Source organism: Canis aureus, chromosome 32, assembly GCF_053574225.1.
Source record: "Canis aureus isolate CA01 chromosome 32, VMU_Caureus_v.1.0, whole genome shotgun sequence".
NCBI classification, from domain to species: domain Eukaryota; kingdom Metazoa; phylum Chordata; class Mammalia; order Carnivora; family Canidae; genus Canis; species Canis aureus.
This window is the reverse complement of record NC_135642.1, coordinates 22825209-22847292: the sequence shown is the minus strand read 5'-3', so window position 1 is coordinate 22847292 and position 22084 is coordinate 22825209. Positions and strand designations below refer to the sequence as shown.

Genomic DNA, 22084 nt, shown 5'->3' with positions numbered 1-22084 from the left:
CCACATCAGGCTCCCTGCATGGAGCCTGCTTCTCCTTCTCCCTATGTCTCTGCCTCCCTCTCTCTCTCTCTCTCTCTCTCTCTCTGTCTCTCATGAATAAATAAATAAAATCTTAAAAAAAAAAAAAGAACGGGAATATCTAAGTAAATGTATTGTTAAATTGTCTAAGGCTACATTACTCTTACTTTGCTGGGAGGATAGCTTTCTGTCATTCTTTCCATTTAAAATGTTAATCTGAAATGTAGCAGTGTTCTCACTGCCAGAGCAAAATAGGACAATACCTGCCCTGTATTTCAGAGAGTGAAATATACTTTCTTTGATCAGAGGATCTGATGAGTTGATTTTTTTGTGGCTGTGTGGTTATTGTTTTCATCACTTATGTTTGCATATCTTTTTTTTTTTTTAAACACTCCAGAGCATTTTCCTGTCTTTCTTTCTGCTATGGTTTCAATATAGTTCAATATACTAGTCCTAATTGTCTGGAGCTTTGCACAAGTAAATTATAGTAATCTTATGTATAATGTTTCATTAAACATTTAATACAATATATTATATGACTACTTCTCTACACCATGTTTTTTTTTTTTTTTTTGCCTTGGAAGAAAAATTTCTAGATGGCTGTTACCTAAGTCAATAAGTAGTATATACATTATTTAATTTTTAAAAGTATATAAAAAATGTACCAGAAAGTTACATTCTCTGAAATCTATAGCAGATGTTTTACAAGTTAGACACAGCTATCAAAATCCAAAGGCAAATTTTACTATGTCTGTTTTCTGAAAATGGCTTTGACCTGAGCAGAAACTTACTAAGATTCTGCTAACCCAACTGGGCCTTTGTTGTCACAGGATAAGATGATAGAAACTTCTAGCTAAAGAAATTCAACATCAAACAACATTTCCATAAAGACATTTATTTGTTTTAACCAGCTTATTTACATAAAACAGGCTGAGTTCTCAGGAAATGCAAACCCGAGTGTGTAACTAAGAGGGCTTATGCTTCGGCAGTCCTGTCCATTTCCTTTTTTATTGACCTGAATGAGTGTGTTCCAATACCACAAACACTGTGAAAATCTCCCAGCCACTGGGCTCAGATTTACTGTGTCTGAAGATAGTTTGTGTGAGAATAAGAAGGCAGATATGAACTATTAGTGGGTAACTGTGTGGTTGTACAGTGGGCAAAGCATACATACACTGGTGCCTGCAGGGGCAAGATTGGTTCTCTTCTTAAAAGAATCAGTTTTAAAGTGCTGTGTTACATTGTGTCCTTTCTCTCCCTGAACAGACTCTGTAAATGTCACGTCATGAACTGTACTTCTAAAATATTATTTTTTTTCCCCTTCTTAGTCCATTGGAAATGCTAAGACAACCAGGAATGATAATAGCAGTCGTTTTGGGAAGTATATTGAAATTGGTTTTGATAAGAGATATCGAATCATTGGTGCCAATATGAGAACTTACCTTTTAGAGAAATCCAGAGTGGTGTTCCAGGTAAGCCGGGCGGGTACACATATATATTTGTGTTAGATTGCCATGTAATTCCAGAGCTCATGCTTGCTGGTATGTATTTTATTTGCAGATACTCTTGAGCATATTATGACAGTATTGCTACAGACTGCATTTGGAAAGAAATACGTAAACTGGTACCTGTCAGAGGCAGGGCAGTATCTATTAGACTAATAATCTATGGGAATGGGCACTGGTTTAGGTTTAATGGTTCTGACTTTTTCCCGCAGATTGTCGTAGAAAAAACTTAGTTAAAAAGAGGTGCTGTTTGTTTTTTTGAGATTGTATTTATTTATTTATTTATTTTAGAGAGTGTACATGAGTAGGGGGAGGGGCAGGAGAGAGAAAATGCCAAGCAGATTCAGTGCTGTGCACAGGCTGACATGAGTCTCCATCCCACAACCCTGAGATCATGATCTGAGCCAAAACCAAGAGTCGGACGTCTAACTGACTGTGCCACGTAGGCAACCTAAGAGGTGTTACTAGTTTAGTCTTAACTCTCGTATTTCCCAGTTGATAGGGAAGACATTGGGTCATGTGTTTCAGTGAGCTACAGTTTGAACTTAGTTACTTGTCTTCTTTTCTTCTTTCTCCTCTCTTACAATCTGATTATTATTTAGATAGAATAATGTAATGAAGATAAATAATCTCCTTTTCCAGACATAAGGTTCTGTTGAGCATCAAACCTGACCTTCAGGCCACACTGTTCTTTAGTCAACTAAATAAATACACTGCAGAATTCAAGGATATGATTGGTGGAGTATAGGGATTCAGTTTTGTATGAACAATATTATTACAGTTGCATTTTTAAAGTATGTATGTGGAAAAAGGACTGTCAGAAAATAATGTTATGAAAAAAAAGAAAATACTGTTATGTTAAAATTGTACATGATTTATTTTTTTTTAAGATTTTATTTATTTATTCATGAGAGACAGAGAGAGAAGCAGAGACATAGGCAGAAGAAGAAGCAGGCTCTATTGTAGGAAGCCTGATATGGGACTTGATCCCAGGACCCCAGGATCACGCCCTGAACTGAAGGCAGACACTCAACTGCTGAGCCACCCAGGCGTCCCAACGTTTGTGGATCTCTTACAACCAACCACAGTAGATGATCTGATCTGACATATGGCAAAGATAGAATATTCTTTTTCATTTAAAGTGTTAGGAAGACCATGAACCTGAGTGGTACTCTGAGAAAATATTGAGTACAGGTTTATCCCCCTTTCCAGAAGTAGATTGGTCCTATGAAACCTTTTATAGGCTGAAATGGTATAAAGTGAGGAAAAACATTACCATTAATTTATATGAGAAAGTTTCTGAGCATCCTCAGACCCCAAAAATAACCTCCCTTAGGTTTTTCTTATACCTTAGGATACATCTTGCTAACAGATACCCGAAATAAGTCAAGATGAAGCACAGATGCTCACAGACACAGTTGAAAGCTATGGCAGCTTGATGCGAAGATGTGGTCTCATGGTTGCTGCTGGGGGTGTCCTGCCTCTGTAGTGGCTTTCCACAAAATAAACACTAAACACTATTTTTTGCTTTTCTTTAAAAAATACTCTCTGGATTTCTTTTGGTTAGCAAAACAGGTACTAATGTAAGCCTTTTGCTAGAATGACATGGTATAATGCAAACTTCAGAAAAGCAGGGGAGGGCAGCCAGGTGGCTCAGCTATTTAGCGCCGCCTTCAGCCTGGGGCATGATCCTGGAGACCTGGGATCGAGTCCCATGTCAGGCTCTCTGCTTGGAGCCTGCTTCTCCCTCTGCCTTTGTCTCTGCCCCCCACCCCTCTCTCTGTGTGTGTCTCTCATGAATAAATAAATTAAATTAAAAAAAAAAAAAGCAGGGGATACTTGTATTTCAAAAACATGGTTTTAATTTTCCCCAAGGGTAATCATTTATGACAGTGGCATATATCAAGCTGTTCTTTACTTCAAAAGCATCATTATCAGATATTTTTTGTTGAATGTGACTAACAGGTACACATTCATATATATATATATTTGCACATAGCTAATAAATCATAAGATGATAAACCTGTATTAGAAAATTTGGGAAGGGACAACTTCTTGCATCAAGATAATTAAATATTTATTTTATGGAGGTGCCTGAGTGGCTCAGTTGGTTAAGTGTCTGACTCTTGATTTTGGCTTAGGTCATGATCTCAGGGTTTTGGGATCCAACTCCAAGTCAGGCTCTTGCTCAGTGGGGAGTCTGCTTGAGATTTTTCTTCCTCTGCCCCTCCCCCTGCTTTTTTTCCTCTCTCTTTCTCAAATAAATAAATCTTTAAAAAATTATTTTACGATTGAATTTTCTGAGTTTTAGGTTAAAATGCTATAATTGAAAACTCTTCTTATTTCAAAGGCAGAAGAGGAGAGAAACTATCATATCTTCTATCAGCTTTGTGCTTCAGCAAAGTTACCTGAATTTAAAATGCTGCGATTAGGTATGAATATGGTATTAGATTTATCGTTCTGATACTGCTTTCTGTTAATTCCTGAGTTCATAAACCTATTAAAAAGGAGATTATTTCATGCTAAGATATTTATGAGTAAAATCATAAGAAGTCTGCAGTTGGCTTCATGATAACCTAGGGATGGGGACGGGGTGAATAGCTGCATACATGGAGCAAAATTGACCATGAGTTGAGTTTAAGATGACTGATGAGTACTCAGGCAGTCGAACTCCAGACTCAGTACACGTGACTGTGCTATCACTGCCTCTGCATTAGAGTGAACGTAAGGGTAGAAGCCAAGGCTTTTTCATAGACTGCAAATCTTTTATTTTCATTAATTGTAGGAAATGCAGATAACTTTCATTACACGAAGCAGGGTGGCAGTCCCGTGATTGAAGGAGTTGATGATACCAAGGAGATGGCACATACCAGGCAGGCGTGCACTTTGCTAGGTAACATAATTTTATTTTTGAGCTCTTATGAGCAGTAGGTCTCTGATTCAAGCAATCTTTGGAATGTTGGCTAAGCTTTGTATTACTTGGTGAGTGTTGGGAGATTGAACATTCATTCTTTATAAAACACCTTTGGACAGCAAATGAACATGACGTTTTATTTTGGGGTGATGGGAACTATTCTAAATTCAGTTTGTAGTAATGGTTGTACAACTAATCACTGAATTGTACTTAAATCAGGTGAATTTTATGGTGGGCAAATCATCCTTCAGTAAAGCTGTTTAAAACAAATTGGGGGTCTTAGGGGAGGTAGAACTAATTTTTTTGTTTAAATTTTCACAAAATCTGACATCTAAGGCTGAATGAAATGGGTTCCTGAACAAGCTCACATTTTGTAGGATTTTGCTTTTTTTTTTTTCACTTTTGTTTTTTGTTTATTTGTTTTGGTCTTTTGTCGTTGGGAAATATGGTTGAGCTGGTGTAGTGACAAAACATTGTATTACATGTATATTTTTCCACTGTTTTAAAAATGGCTCAGATGTCACTGTCTAGTTTCTGAGATTTAAAAAATATGGGGTCTACATACAAGTAAATCAGTCTTTAGAACTGCAGTGTACAACTTTTAGTGGTGAATTATTTATTTTAACAACCTCAAAATATAAATAACTAAAAGCATGTGATGGTATTTTGATAAGTACTGTGAGTTGGGTTAATTTAATTTAAAAGCATTGCTATTTAGAGTATGGTCCAGGACCATAATGAAGCTTGCAAAAATTCAGAAACTTATGCTTTATCTCAGACCTACTGAATCAGAATCTGTATATTAACATGATCCACTGGTGATTCATTTGCACATTAAGTTTAAAAAATACTGCTATACTTCTAGGGCTAAATATATTTGTAAATAGAAAATTACAAATTTGAAAAGCCATAATTAGGAGATAGGAAAAACATTCATTATTAGATCAACTTTCAATTATCCTGTATATGATTACATATTTGGAAATAATTTTACTATTTTTACTTCCACATAATTATATCTAATATTCAGGAAATTCTTACCTTGTTGAAAAATGAAGCCAGATCTGATAAAACACCAAGGGCTGTACAGCTTTCTCATACTGCCTCGTCCTTTAGTTGCTGCTCCAGTACTGCATTTCAGTATTCCCTCATCAGGCTGGGTATAACACGAGCCCAAACTCTTCTAATCTTGCGATCTCTTTAATTTACACTTGGTCTGTAGTTAGAAGAAGTAATTAAAATAATCTGACTTAAAATAGCCTTATTGGGCGATAGCTTGCATTTGGAATAGAAAAGGTTATAATGTTAAGAAAATACTTAAATCCAGTGTATGTATGATAATTTGTTTAGCATTTATTATGTGTCCCATAGTGTGCTAAGTATATTGCATGACTACGTGCATTTTCTTATTAATGTTCATGGATGCCTTTGGAGACCGTCACTACTCTTCTCATACCTCAAAACTGAAACATAAAAAGGTGATGTTACCTAACCAGATGAAACATAAAAAGGTGATGTTACCTAACCAGATGTTACCTAAAAGATGGCAGGTCAGAAGCAAAGCCAGCCCTTGAGCCCAGTTCTTGCATCCCATGCTCCCAATCATGATGCTGCCTTGTTTTATGTGTTAATGTCAACAAAGATGAATGTTGTTAACTATGGCATGTACCATCTGCACATCTGGCAATATTCAAGAGTTAACAACAGGTTTAAAATTGTCTACTGTAATAGTTTGTAATCACTTGTTCATTTTTCTGTTGTTTCAGGAATTAGTGAGTCTTATCAGATGGGAATTTTCCGAATACTTGCTGGCATCCTTCACTTAGGCAATGTTGCATTTACATCTCGGGATTCAGATAGCTGCACAATACCTGTAAGTTAGAATGTGCTTAGTGTGATAGCTTGTATTTCAGTTTTGTTGATTCTTTAAGGAAGCAGTATATTTGAAGTTTCTCTACTAACATTATCAGATAAATTATCCCAAGTAGAATCTTGAACTGAAGGTAAAAAATATGGATGCTAATCCCTGGTGCACAGTGATTGTGTGTGTTAGGGGTAAGAGAGAAGAGAAAACTTGGATACATGTCTGGTCCATATGAACAGAGGTGGGAAGTATTCAATATGAAACTTGTATTGGGGCCATCTAGGGAGGAGGGTTCATTTGGCCCATGGCACAAGTACCAAATATTGAAAACTTTGTGTCTTCAGCTATGGAGTTTTAATATGGCTTAAAATTTATTGAAACAACTATTAGCAGTTGTTACTCCTGAGAAGAGGAACTAGATGGCTGGGGGCTTGGGTATCTTCACTAAGATTTGCGTATTCTTGCATGAATAGCGATAACTGCACACTGAGAATTAAAACCCAATTCCATATGAAATGTTTGTTTAAATTGCAACAAAACCTGGTAGTCTCAGATTGTCCTCATTGGGCATTTATGATTTGCAATATTTGCTGATCACCATCATCAAATATAACAAGCACATGCATATGCATGCGCACACATATATACATACATATAGGTATTTTTAAACTTTATTAGAGTGGAAGAAGTTTTAATATAATTCTTTTTCCATCCTGCTTGCTCAAGATTGTGATAGGAAAGTCTTAAGATTTGTTTCAAAAAAAAAAAAAAAAAAGACTTTCACTCTTTTCACTCTTCAGATATCCAAGTTGATATTTAGCAGATCTACATGTAGATTAATTTGTGACTGACTTAAATTTGTATAAATGAGATGTTAGTTTTGAAATGCACATTTCAGTCTCTGCCTGGATTCAATCCCTACTTTATTGTTTAATCTCACTGTATTTTTGGGTGAATTACTTAGCTTCTCTGAACCTCACTTTCCTTGTCTGTAAAATGAGACTATCTTTTCCAGCAGTTTTCGACTAGGTGCTCTGATTGATCTTCATACTGGATAAATTACATATATATATATATATATATATATATATATATATATAAAAATATTTATATATTTATTCATGAGAGACACAGAGAGAGAGGCAGAAACATGAGCAGAGGGAGAAGCAGGCTCCCCTGTGGGGAGCCCTATGTAGGACTTGATCCCAGAATTCCAGGATCAGGTCCTGAGCCGAAGGCAGATGCTCAGCTGCTGAGCCAGCCACCCAGGTGCCCCTACTTATATATATTTTAAAGATTCTGTTTTTTAGTGATCTCTATACCTAATGTGGAGCTTGAACTTATAACCCTGAGATCAAGAGTTGCATGTTCTGCTGACTGAGCCAGTCAGACACCCCATGATAAATTATATATTTTTAAAAAATTAATAAATATGCAAAATCTACTCAGAGGCCAGAAGCTAAGTAAAATAGGAAGTAGAGCCCTGGAGTTAGGGCATTTACTGAACCTGGTGACCATGAGCTTTGGTTTTCTTAGCCAAGTAGAGTACAAAAGACAAAGCCTTGGGCTCATATAAACAGAGGAATCACTGCCTAAAGCTGAGACCCTAAATGGGAAATTAGTCATAAAATTGCCCACCACCTACTCCACGAGTACAAAGAAAAGTTGATCTGGCTTGAGCAAGCCTTGTTGCTAACTGGAGGAGAAAATAGTTCCTAAAAATTTACAATAGTCAACCGACCCTCACACTTACTCCCAGACTGATTTTATAGTTCCTACTTGGTCCCAGAAAGCTAAATACAGAAAACTTAGCTTAAATGGGTCTCTGTCTATTCTCTCATGAATAAATAAATAAAATCTTTAAAAAAAAAGAAAGAAATTGGGAGATTTTGTCACCAAGAGGTCCTCACTGAAGGAAATATTAAAGGAAGAAGCATAGAAGTCACATAGGCAGAAGGAGAATGACCCAAGATAGATCTAAAAGGAGAGAATGAATGGTGGATTCATAAACTAGGATAGCACGTGCCAAAATAGATCAAATATCATTAATTAAAACAATAATAGTAATAATAATGAATGGTGTATTGGGCTGGAAAAGACAGAACTCCCCACAAATACTTAGTAGTTAAAAAGGGAAAGATAGTCATCTTTATCATTGGAGAAACTTGGCAGGCATTCCCTTCTGTATTTGACATTCTGTGTCTCTGATTGACGCAACCAGTAGTGAGACCAATCAGCATCATAGAACTTCTTTTTTTATTGTTGTTTTTGTTGTTTGCTTTTAAAAAGCCTTTAAATATATTTATTTCTCTGGTTTGTAGTTTATAGTGAACATGTTTTAAGCCACTCTGGAAAACTGTGTGGAGGTTCCTCAAAGAGTTAAAAATAGACCTGCCCTACGACCCAGCAATTGCACTGCTGGGGATTTACCCCAAAGATACAGATGCAATGAAATGCCAGGACACCTGCACCCCGATGTTTATAGCAGCAATGTCCACAATAGCCAAACTGTGGAAGGAGCCTCGGTGTCCATCGAAAGATGAATGGATAAAGAAGATGTGGTTTATGTATACAATGGAATATTACTCAGCCATTAGAAATGACAAATACCCACCATTTGCTTCAACGTGTATGGAACTGGAGGGTATTATGCTGAGTGAAATAAGTCAATCGGAGAGGGACAAACATTATATGGTCTCATTCATTTGGGGAATATAAATAATAGTGAAAGGGAATAGAAGGGAAGGGAGAAGAAATGGGTAGGAAATATCAGAAAGGGAGACAGAACATGAATGAAGACTCCTAACTCTGGGAAATGAACTAGGGATGGTGGAAGGGGAGGAGGGCGGGGGGTGGGGGTGAATGGATGACGGGCACTGAGGGGGGCACTTGACGGGATGAGCACTGGGTGTTATTCTGTATGTTGGCAAATTGAACACCAATAAAAAATAAATTTATTATTAAAAAAAATTTAAAAAAGAACATGTTTTAAGTTTTTTATTTTAACTCCAGTATAGTTACCATACAGTGTTAGATTAGTTTCAGGTGCATAGTGTAGCGATCCAGCACTTCCATACAATGCCTAGTGCTCATCACAGCAAGTGCATTCCTTAATCCCCATCACCTATTTCACCCACCTCTCCTCTGATAACATCAGTTTGTTCTCAGTAGTTAAGAGTCTGTTTCTTAGGCTTTTTAAGTAGTTTGGCTATTGTAAATAATACTGCAATAAATATAGGGGTGCATGTATCCTTTCGAATTAGTGTTTTTCCACTTTTGGGGTAAATAGTAATGTGCTTACTGGATCATAGAGTAGTTCTTTTTTTAACTTTTTGAGGGACCTCCATCCTGTTTTCCAGAGTGGCTGCATTCCCACTGGCAGTGTACAAGGGTTCTTTTTTCTCCATATCCTTGCCAGCACTTTTTGTTTCTTACGATTTTAATTTTAGCTATTCTGACAGGTATGCAGTGATATCTCATTATAGTTTTAGTTAGCATTTCCCTAATGGTGAGTGGTGTTGAACATCTTTTCATGTGTCTGTTGGCCATCAGGATGTCGTCTTTGGAGAAATGACTGTTCAACATTATGTAACTTCTAATATGTTGTACTGAGATCACAACATCACTTTTCTGGTATTCCTGCCAAGAAGGCATGATCCAGATCTAATCATGAGATATCATCATGCAGACCCACACTGAGGGACATACTATTCAAAAATATCAAGGTCACACACACACACACAAAAGACAACAACTAAAAAAGAGCAAAGACCTCTTGAGATTAAAGGAGGCTAATGAAACTGGCAACTCAATGGAGTATATGAACTCAGACTGGATCCTGGACTATAAAAATCTCTCCCTCACCTCTGTGCAGAAATTGATTAGCTCAATCAAAAAAATTGAATTAAATCTGTAAGTTAGGTAATAGAGCTGTATCATTGCTAATTTTCTAATTTTCTTCATGATATTATAGTTATATAAGATAATGTCTGGTTTTTAGGAGATACACACTAAAATATTTAGGACTAAAATGGCATCATGCTTGGAACCTTCAAAGGTTTTTTTTTTTTTTTTTCCCACTCTCAAAGGTTCTAAAAATTAATGTGTATGTGCACATATGTGAAAGAGAATGATACAAGCAAGTGTTGTAAAATGTTAATATTTAGGGAATTTGGGTGAAGGGACTTCTTTGTACTGCTCTTGTAACTTTTCTGTTAGTCTAAAACTAGCTCAGAAGAAAAAGTTAAAAAAATAAAGTAAATCATCAGCCCCTGCTCCTCCTAAAATCATAGAAGTAGATTACTAGATAACAACTGGATAACTGGTTTAGGAATGCAGCTCTATGCTTTTGAAATAAGCATTCCTAAAACATAAAGGTATAGAAAGTTTTAAAATAAAAAGTTTAGAAAAGATATACCATAATCGCTACAATAAAACCTAGCAGACCCTGTATTGATGTTGAACAAAATAAAGTTTGGGGCCAAAAGCAGCAGTAGAGATAAATAGAGTAGTATATAATGATAGAGATTATATTCACCAGGAAGATGTAATGGTTCTAAACTTTAATGTACTTAATGGCATAGACTTAAAATATATAAAGCAAAAACCAACAGATACTACAAGAAAAAATTGATCTATCATAGTGGGAGATTATTGACTTCCCTCAGATAAAAAGGGATAGAAGTAAAGTTACAGAAAATTTGAACAAAAAAGTTTACAGCCGTGATATAATAGTAAAGTAATGCCATTAACATAGAGTATGTTAATTTTATTTTATTATTTATTCCTGAGAGACACAGAAAGAGAGAGAGAGAGAGGCAGAGACATAGGCAAAAGGAGAAAGAAGCAGGCTTCCTGCGGGGATCCCAAATTGGAACTCGATCCCAGGACCCTAGAATCATAACCTGAGCCAAAGGCAGACAGACGCTCAATCACTGAGCCACCCTGGTTCCCCAAATAGAATATGTTTAGAGAGTACTGATCCACTTCTAAATGATGTCAAATCATTCATATTTACATGAATGAAATTAGCTGCTTATTTAAGAGAGTTGTGACATGCTGTTGGTAATGTGCTGATTTATATCTGAAGTGATCATTTGGGAAGAGGTAAGATGAAGGAAGAACTTCCTCAGTGGAAAGGGTCAGGAGGTGAGGGTGTCAGGGCACCCAGGTTCTAATGACAACACTGACATAAATTGGTCATGTGATGTTTCAAATCCAAGCTCTCCTCTTGGGTTTCAGTCAGAGATAGCAATGTTCATCCTGCCTGTTCCCCAGGAATGTCATCAGATTCAATTGAAACATGTGAATGAAGATATTAAAAAATATAATGCACTCATGTGGATTAAATTAAACCAGTATTTGTTGAATGTCTACTCAATGCAAGGCCTATGGAAGACATAGGGAATAGAGATATGTAAGTCATTAAAGATATTCTTTTTTTTTTTTTTTTTTTACAGATTTTATTTATTTATTTGAGGAAGAGAGTGCAAGCAGGGAAGGGTAGAGGGGGAGGGAGAAAGAATCTGAAGCAGACTCTGCACTGAGCAGGAGCCCAACATGGAGCTTTATCCCATGACTGTGAGATTATGACCTGAGCTGAAACCAAGAATCAGCTGCTTAACCAACTGAACCACCCAGGCACCCCCATTAAAGAGATTCTAATCTAAGAAGTCATGCAAATAGCTATCAAGTTATCTCTTTCAAACTCTTCAGTGGCTTCCCTTTGCTCTCAGGATGAAGACCAGCCATGGTATATACCCTGCCTGTCTCTGTGGCTTCATCTCAGATATTTTCTCCCTCACTCAGCTTTAGTCTCTCATACTACTAGTTTCACTCCCACCACAGGACTTGTATGCCAGTTGTTCCCTCAGCCTGAAGACCCTTTCTTCCCCTTTCACTGAGTTAATACCTTCCTATCCTTCAGATCTCAGCTCTGTTTCTCAAGGCAACTGGCCTCTGCCTCCTGAATAGGGCACACTCCTTTCACATGGAATCGGAGTATAGCTCCTTTTTTCTTTGCAGTAATTTTACAGGTTAGGGAACAGTCATTTGATTAATATCCATTTCCTCTAGTTACTATAAGTTGTAGGCAGATAGGGGCCATGTCTGGTTTTATTTACTGGCATATCATAGGCATTCAGTAAATACTTGTTGACAAGCTGACAGATACTCTGATCAACTGAAGGAGCCTAAAGACAGATTAAAAACAAATACAGTGAAGAGACAAAGGAAGATGTAGCTTGTGAAATGAGCCCGAGAAGAGATTATAAAATGCTGCCTGGATGTTAGTCTAATGGACAGTTATGATTATGATCACCGACCACTTCACATGAGCACTGTGTTAGTTATAACAAAGAAATTTCTGGATTTTGTTACCTCTTTGTTAGTATTTTTTAGTAAATTTAGTAAATATTTGATTGATTTGGCCAAAAGAAATAACCCACTCTCTTTTTGTCAGCCCAAGCATGAACCCCTCAGCATCTTCTCTGATCTTATGGGCGTGGACTATGAGGAGATGTGTCACTGGCTCTGCCATCGGAAACTGGCTACAGCCACAGAGACATATATCAAACCAATCTCTAAGCTGCAGGCCACGAATGCCCGTGATGCTTTAGCCAAGCACATTTATGCCAAGCTCTTTAACTGGATTGTAGATCATGTCAATCAGGCCCTCCATTCAGCTGTCAAACAGCACTCTTTTATCGGAGTGCTAGACATATACGGGTAAGTGTATTTGGCTTAGTGGTCTGCCATAGAGCATTTCTTTCTAGAGATTATCTAATAACTCTAAATGTGTATTAGATTCTTTCTCCTACTGGTAAAGAGAAAAGAAAACTAGGAGAGCATTTCTAAAAACCTTATTTTGTTTGCTAGTTGCCTTTTCTGGGTGCCCACTTGAACTGTTAATACCTTTCATATACATTTGTGTGTGTGTGTGTGTGTTTTAAGACTTTATTTATTCATGAGACATACAGAGAGAGAGAAAGAGATACAGGCAGAGGGAGAAACAGGCTCCATGCAGGAAGCCTAACGCAGGACTCGATCCCGGGACTCCAGGATCATGCCCTGGGCGAAGGTGGCACTAAACCGTTGAGCCATCCGGGCTGCCCCTACATTTGTTTTTTGATGTCTAATTTTTTATTGTTTAGTATTTTTTTTTTTTTTAAGATTTTATTTATCCATTCATGAGAGACACAGAGAGAGGGGCAGAGACACAGGCAGAGGGAGAAGCAGGCTCCTTTTGAATACAGGGAGCCCAATGCGGGACTCACCCTGGGCCTCCAAGATCACGCCCTGGGCCGAAGGTGGCGCTAAACCGCTGAGCCACCTGAGCTGCCCTGTTGTTTAGTTTTTCAAAAGAACCTGTTTGATCTCTGTTCTCTGTTCCCTGTTATGTGAATGTAGACACTGTGAATCTGTAAATTGACAAGATCAATAGCTTTATCATAATTCGATTGTTCCCCACTTGGAGATGAATTGGCTCTCAAAAACTCATACTGTTGAACACATCTTTAAAGAGCTTTAAAAAAAACCTTTCTGCTATGTGCTTGATGCCTATCTGCTGGATACAGATTCCATGTAACTGACTTATAAACCTTTACCTTCACTGATGTGGAGAGTTTCACAATGTTGGGAAATTTCTTCTCTCTCTCTCTCTCTCTCTCTCTTTCTTTCTCTTTTTCTAATAGGCACATTTTGAATATTTAAAAAAGCTATTTCTTTTTCTCCTCTTCACATACTGTTTTTGGTTTTACAGATTTGAAACATTTGAGATAAATAGTTTTGAACAGTTTTGCATAAATTATGCAAATGAAAAACTACAGCAACAATTCAATATGGTAAGACTTTTCTTTCTTAACTAATATTCTACTGTAAATTATTCTTTTGAATTCCTACACTGTGTTTAAAGTCTGGTTTCTGAAATGAGGTTGTAAATTGCAATAATTGTCTAGGCTTTAGAACAACTGAGCTGTTGAGGAACTTACAATTAATAAATTAATGCAATATTAAAGAAATGATTATGACCCAGAAAAGATTCAAGATGATTTTCAGATTACAGTCTGAAAATAGTAAAAACTCAGTTGAAGTAAGTTGAGTGATGGAAGCAGGAAGTGTGATGGGTAGTAACATAGGCAGTATGAAGTTTTGAGCTTAGGATATCCTTCAGTGTATTGTCCCTGTGGAGTTAAGACTGTCTTAACTCACTTGCTGTATTAGGAAGATGCCAGCATGAAAAATCAGAACACACACTCTTTTCTGCATATTTTATTTACATATTCTTTTACAGATTCTCTTTTCAATAGACTGAGACATTCACCATGACAATGGCAATGGGCATATTTTGAGAATGGCTCTTGTGAAGTAATAATATATCTTCAAGTGTTATCATGGTATTGGGGGGTTTCAAGATATTTAAAAATGAGAGGCAGTAGATTACAATAGTGAGGAACACAGACCTTCAAAAGTAAACTGCTTAGATTGGAATCCCATTCTGCATTGAATATTCAGGGGACCTTGGACAGGTTAATTGGCTTTCCTGGGCTTTAGTCTCTTCATCTGTATAATGGGGGTAATGATTGTACCTACTGCATATGGTTGTATATAGTAAATGAGTTAGAGTATGTAAAGTGCCAGGCACAGTTCTAAGTGCAAGATTTAGGATGGTTGTTAGTACTGATGGAAGAGGATATTAAAAATAAGTCACCCAAAAAACAAAACAAAAAAGTCACCCATAGGAATTGAAGATGGAAGAGAAGAGAGCTAGCTGAAGGATAGGAAAAGAGCCCTTAGTATCCTCATCTTAATAAGAGAGAGGTCAGGTGGCATGGTTAATGATAAAGAAAAAGAAGTTTAAAGGTATAGTTTTAAGTTACAAAATTAGTAAAAATCAAAAGAAGAACCAAAAGTAATAATATTGGGAGGAAAGCAGAAGGGCAGTGGAGAGGTGGTATATATGAATTTAGCCTCGTCTGTCTCATCAAGAAATCAATAGATGATGTTTCCAATGGACAAATTTAAAAAACGGGAAGTACACATATTCTTTAGAGGTAAGTATCAGTAAGAAATAATTAAGGAAGTTAAAAATGGTTTCCTCCAGAGAGTGAGACTGGATTGAGGGATGGGACAAGGGATTGTTGCTTGTCATCATCAAACATTTGATTGATTGATTTAAAAAAAAATACTGCATATACTCTGATGAAAATTTGAACCATCTGTATTTAGCAAGTTAAGTTACTTAACACAGTGAAATAATGCAGAGGTGATCTTCAAACCTTAGCCTTATGACTATTTCCATAAAAATGTGATTGTTCTATTTTTCATCTTTGCATAAGAAACATAAATAGAATCTTGTCTTACATTTAGATCTTTCATCCATTTTGAGTTTATCTTTGTGTATGGTGTAAGAGAGTGGTGTAGTTTCATGCTTCTGCATGTGGATGTCCAATTTTCCCAGCACCATTTATTGAAGAGACTGTCTTTTTTTCCAGTGGATAGTCTTTCCTGCTTTGTCGAATATTAGTTGACCATAAAGTTGAGGGTCCACTTCTGGATTCTCTATTCTGTTCCATTGATCTATGTGTCTGTTTTTGTGCCAGTACCACACTGTCTTGATGACCACAGCTTTGTAGTACAACCTGAAATCTGGCATTGTGATGCCCCCAGATATGGTTTTCTTTTTTAAAATTCCCCTGGCTGGGGATCCCAGGGTGGCTCAGTGGTTTGGCGCCTGCCTTTGGCCCAGGGCGCCATCCTAGAGTCCCAGGATCGAGTCCTGCATCGGGCTCCTGGCATGGAGCCTGCTTCTCCCTCTGCCTGTGTCTCTGCCTCTCTCTCTCTGTGTCTCATAAATAAATAAATAAATCTTTAAAAAAATAAAATAAAATTCCCTGGCTATTCAGGGTCTTTTCTGATTCCACACTAATCTTAAAATAATTTGTTCCAACTGTCTGAAGAAAGTCTATGGTATTTTGATAGAGATTGCATTAAATGTGTAAATTGCCCTGGGTGGAAGGAGCCTCGGTGTCCATCGAAAGATGAATGGATAAAGAAGATGTGGTTTATGTATACAATGGAATATTACTCAGCCATTAGAAACAACAAATACCCACCATTTGCTTCGATGTGGATGGAACTGGAGGGTATTATGCTGAGTGAAATAAGTTAATCGGAGAAGGACAAACATTATATGGTCTCATTCATTTGGGGAATATAAAAAATAGTGAAAGGGAATAAAGGGGAAAGGAGAAAGAATAAGTGGGAAATATCAGGGAGGGAGACAGAACATGAGAGACTCCTAACTCTGGGAAAGGAACTAGGGGTGGTGGAAGGGGAGGTGGGCGGGGGGTGGGGGTGACTGGGTGATGGGCACTGAGGGGGGCACTTGATGGGATGAGCACTGGGTGTTATTCTATATGTTGGCAAATTGAACACCAATAAAAAATAAATTTATAATAAAAAAATAAATTTAAAAAATTTAAAAAAGAAACATAAAAACCTATCAGAGATTAAATTAAGCATTATCTTTTCTCAAGGTTTTACTGAGTTTCTTAATACTTTAATCAGAGCCACAACCTGAGCTCTTTCCAAGTACATTTTGGCACAACATGACTATCAATATAAGGAACCAACACTGGCCTCATTAGGGACTTGCTAATTTGTCTATTTTATAAGGACCCCATGTTTCTGCATGTGTGTTTCTGATTCTCTTGTTTCTCTTTCCCTCTCTTTCCATCTGTGTCTCCTCTCTGTCTCTGTCTCAGTCTCTGTCTCTCTACACACACACACACACACACACACACACACACACTATACTGCATCTTATCTTTTCTCTGCACAGTGTTTGTTCCCTCTTACTGTCATATGGCTTATGTATATATTTTCTCAAGGTTTCAACTTTCTCACTCACTTCAAGCTTCCTACGAACCCAGCAGTGGTTAGCTTGCTCCTCTCATCCCCTTAATTTTCTTTGAAATCTCCATTCATCTTGACTTCTTTTGGCTTCAGCTTGCACTATTAATTGCCCATTTCCAAATTCTTCCACCTGAGAAAGAGAATCATAACTTTGTTCACTTTTCTCTCAGAGATCTCTAGCAGTTGACCAGCTGTGACTAGGAACATGGGGTCTTATAGTAAAGAGCTTGGCTGCTCTGGGCCAGTCCCTTGGCAGGGATTATGGGTGGGGCAGTGGGCATGATCAAAATGGTTATTGGCATGTTTAGTGCTTGGAGGCATTATAGATTGACCAAGGATCTCTAGCCATGTTGAACCTTGTGCCCACATTGTCTTTTTGACAATTAAGTATCCAGAATTTTTGAGGCTTCATGGACTTTCCCCACCTAGGCATAGAAATGTGTGTAAGAATCAAGCCCATACAAAATCTGGACCAGTGTTTCTGTTGTCAGTGACGGCATATAAATTATTGAATTAAAAAAAGACAAGGCTCATTGTTTTGTAAAATATTGGTGCCATCAGGCAAGGCATCCTGCTGACACATGGTGCCCTATCTGCCTTCTCATTCATCAAGAGAGCAGAATAAATTTGCTTTCTGGTTAGCATGATATAAATATTCATGTGGGTGACCCTTTTGTTTGTTTGTTTTTAATTATTAAAGCTTATTGCAGCTGGTAAATGCTGCAAATGAGCCAAGAGGGGCATTATAATAAGTACAGAATAAAGTGAGAAAGTTCCAGGTGCACAAGGAGAATATGTATCAGAAATCTTGGTGACACCTAAGTTTCATGGGGCTTGGGGTCCTAGAAAATATGAGTTGTCTGGTCATAGAGAGAGCTGTTCTTTCCAGAAAAAGCATCAAAATGTGTGAGAGAACAAGGACACACAAGAGACAAAGGAAAACAGAAATCCCCAAGAGCAATGAGTAGAGGTCATTAACATCTTGTGGAGACAAGAAGTTGTGGGTTGGCTGGGCAGCCTGAAGCAAGAACTCTATCAGTGGTTGGATTGCCCTTCTGCCTAGAGTAACTTGAAATCCATTCATCTGCGGAGCTGATTTCATACAGTCTTTCCTCTGGGAAGCTTTCCCTCACCACCATATATCTAAACTTCATGAGGACTCTTGCTCTCATAGCTTGCATTATTTTCCTCTGTAACATTACTACAGTTTGTGATTATTTTATTTCTGTCTGTTTTTCCCATTAGTCTCCAAACTCATGCGGGCAGAACCCATGTCTAGTTTGTTAATTGTATGCAGTGACTGGCACATAGTAGACAGGTGATATGTATTTTTGCGTAAATGAGTGAATGGAGATTAGAAGCAATGGTGAGGATGGTGGTAGAAGCATTTAGCAGAAAGAGAAGTGAATTGGTATTTCTTGCAGCTACTTGTAGCATTGGATGAAGAATCCAGAAAATTGAGCCAAAGATTCCCTGACTATGGAAGATAATGGAAGCAGACATAAAACACTGTTATCTAATTCTGAGGCACGTGAACTTCCAACATCACTGTCCCTTAAGAGAATTATTTTTGCTATGCTGTAAGCATCACCCAGTTTGGTTCAGTGGTCCAGGGTGCATCTGCTCTGCATAGTTGTTCAAGGCCAGCTAAGGCATCGTTAGCAGCACTGTGCAATAATCTGAGGCCAAAAAGTATATAGTGCAATGTTAGATGTATACATAAAAAAATATAAAATACTGCTACATTTGTCAGTTGTCTAACGCATGCATCTATGTACTTAGATTTACTAAGTAAATCTTGTTTACCAACAATCCTGTATAGCTGAGGTTTTACTATCTGTGGTTTTTATTTGCTTCTTATATTATTCTCCATGTGTAAATCATGTGTCTCCCACAAGATTATGGTTGCTGAATGCCATGGACTATCTCAAATTATGTTCATATCCTCTTAGAAAATCTAAGTTGTTTTCTATAAATGTTGTTTCTTGACTAACATTACTTGTACTGTTCAATAATGCCAGCTCTTTTTTGTCTTTTTCATTTCAGCATGTCTTCAAATTAGAACAAGAAGAATATATGAAAGAACAAATTCCATGGACACTCATAGATTTTTATGATAATCAGCCTTGCATTAATCTTATAGAATCTAAACTGGGCATTTTAGATTTGCTGGATGAAGAATGCAAGGTAAATATGATTTGCAGATGTACCTAGTCTATCAAAAGAGCTATGTCAAGGTCAGAAGGTTAGTGGATTCAAGTAGAGATTCGTTAGTATACCATGAAGTGCCATTGTGGCAATAAGTGAGAGGTCACCCCACTTACATTCCAAAGGGTCACTAGACCCAAAGGTTTCCAAATACAATTGAAAGCTGGAGAATTTTGAGGCACCTGTGCTGCTCAGTTAGTTGAGTGGCTGACTCTTGATTTTGGCTCAGGTCATAATCTCAGGGTCCTTGGGATTGAGTCTCAAGTCAGGCTTGATGCTCAGCGGGGAGTCTACTTGAGGATTCTCTCCCTCTCTCTGCCCCTCCCCCCACTCGTACTCTCCTTCTCTCTCGAAAATAAGTAAATAAATATATCTTTTTTTAAAAAAATTAGAAACTTGGAGAATTTCCTTTCTTTTTTCACCTGCTTCTAAGTTATGTGAAAAATTGACATTAGACACAACTACCACCAGTGTTAGCTACTTTTGTTATCAATATGCTTGTATTTGGTACTTTTTTTTTGTTCAGTGGTATGACATATTTAAAGATATGCAAGAAATCATACAAAATATATTTTGAATAATAGTTCTAAATATCTATAATTTTTAAATTTACTGCTTATTCTTTATTACTAATATATCTGGTAGAAAGGGAATTTTAGCTTTAATATTTGAAGACACAGCATGTTGAGAAAATAATGGATATCCAGCTTTACTGCTGAGTGATCTTAGACAAATAACCTATCTTTTTTCTTAACTCCTCTTTAGTTTATATGCCATAAATTACAACTTACCATAGACTGATCCTCCTAAGCATCCAGATTCCCTACAACATTAAGAATGAGTGTAATGTTCAGTTTCACTTGAAATTATATAAAAATGTAATTCGAATAAAAAATGGGATACTGCTTTTTACCTATCAGATAGGCAAGGGTTTTTTTTTTTTTTTTTTTTTTTTTGGTTTTTGTTTTTAAGATTTTACTTATTTTGAGAGAGAGAGAGAGAGAGGTGCCCATGTGAATGGGAGGACAAGCAGAGGGAGAGGAAGAGAATCTCAAGAGACTCCACGCTGAATGTGGAGCACAAGTGGGTCAATCCCAGGACCCCTGGGATCATGACATCATGACCTAAGCCAAAAATCAAGAGTTGGCATTTAACTGACTGAGCCACCACACACCACAGATAGGTAGGGTTAAATTTGATAGTACCATTCATTGATAGTAGGGCGTGAGTTAATACAACGTATTTTGAGGAGATTTGACAATATTTATCAAATTTGTAACCACAGGTACCTTTGCACCTAACAATGGTGAACTGCTGGAGTTCACCCTATGAATATACTTGCAAAAGTATCCAAGGTATATATGTAAAAGAAGCCTTTGTGACCATTTTTATAAGAACAAAAAATGAGTAACAGCTTAATGGCCATAAATACAAGACTGCTACTATTTAAAAAAAGTGCAAGGAGCTTACAGAATGATTCTACTTGTGTTCATACCTCTAGACAGAAAGATAAAAAAGTTGGTGGAAATGGTGAAAGGAGATTACTCTTTATTTATTTTAAAAAAAGATTTTCTTTATTTGAGTGACAGAGTGAGTGAGTACAAGTCAGGGGCAGAGGCAGAAAGAGAGGGAGAAGCAGACTCTGCTGAGCAGGGAACCCAATGTGGGGCTTGACCCCAGAACCCCATGATCATGACCTGAGCCAAAGGCAGATGCGTAAACAACTGAGCCACCCAGGTGCCCCTACTCTTCATTTTAAACCTTTCTGAATTATATAAATATTTCATTCTCTGCAGATGTTACCTTTATTTAACAAATTTTTAAAAATATGTGATATGTAGCACCTGGCAAGGTCAGTAGAGCATGTGATTCTTGATCTCAGGAGTCATGAGTTCAAGCCCCACATTGGACACATAGCTTACCTAGAAAAAAAATACATGACATCATGATAGTTCATTTTTTGTTTGCGAGGCTCTTGTTTTAAAAACAGAATATTTATTTGATGATTCCTGGTATAGGCAGATTGAGTTGCCCAAAGATTGGGTTGAGTCACCCATGAGAAGGTCTCAATCCTTGCTTTTCATTAGCAATTAATTTTTGGCATCTAGCAGAAATGTGGAAGGAATGAGTCCCTAATTGAATAAAAAGCCAAAAAATGGCCTTTGGTTGATTCATCAGAAGAGTCTCATAAAAATATTCACCTTGTTTCCATTGTTGTTTTTTTTTCCTTTCTCCCCTGAATGTAGATGCCTAAAGGTACAGATGACACTTGGGCCCAAAAACTGTACAACACACATTTGAACAAATGTGCACTCTTTGAAAAGCCCCGTCTATCAAACAAAGCTTTCATCATCCAACATTTTGCTGACAAAGTAAGAAAGCTTTATTACCTTTTTTCTTTCTGAATATTTAAGTTCAAAGAAGGAAAAAAGTGATAGTCGAGATATTTTTATCTTTGCTGAAACTTGCATTCTTTATGGTCTTATAGGAAAAGTATTTTTCAGTGTGCTTTGTTGGTTTTCTCTTCCTTTAGCCTAAATAGAATTATATTATGAAATAAATAGGAGTCTACAATCGTCTATAATTCTGAAATCCAAGAAACTCTGAAAACTAAGAAGTCTTTTCATAATTCATTTTATGGCTAAACCTAATCTCTGACTT

The 22084-nt window shown here is 37.1% G+C and overlaps 1 protein-coding gene across 4 annotated transcripts in view; it reads left to right on the top strand.

The window, feature by feature from the left end:
- The window catches only part of MYO5A (myosin VA), a 189223-nt gene that overhangs the window by 89895 nt on the left and 77244 nt on the right, over positions 1–22084 (top strand). For all 4 annotated transcript variants that reach the window (XM_077881132.1, XM_077881135.1, XM_077881134.1 and 1 more), the window contains exons 6-13: positions 1347–1490; positions 3874–3955; positions 4309–4416; positions 6204–6310; positions 12762–13027; positions 14061–14142; positions 19262–19402; positions 21670–21795. In XM_077881132.1, coding sequence (XP_077737258.1) covers positions 1347–1490; positions 3874–3955; positions 4309–4416; positions 6204–6310; positions 12762–13027; positions 14061–14142; positions 19262–19402; positions 21670–21795 — 1056 coding nt within the window. The remainder of the gene's footprint in view (positions 1–1346; positions 1491–3873; positions 3956–4308; positions 4417–6203; positions 6311–12761; positions 13028–14060; positions 14143–19261; positions 19403–21669; positions 21796–22084) is intronic.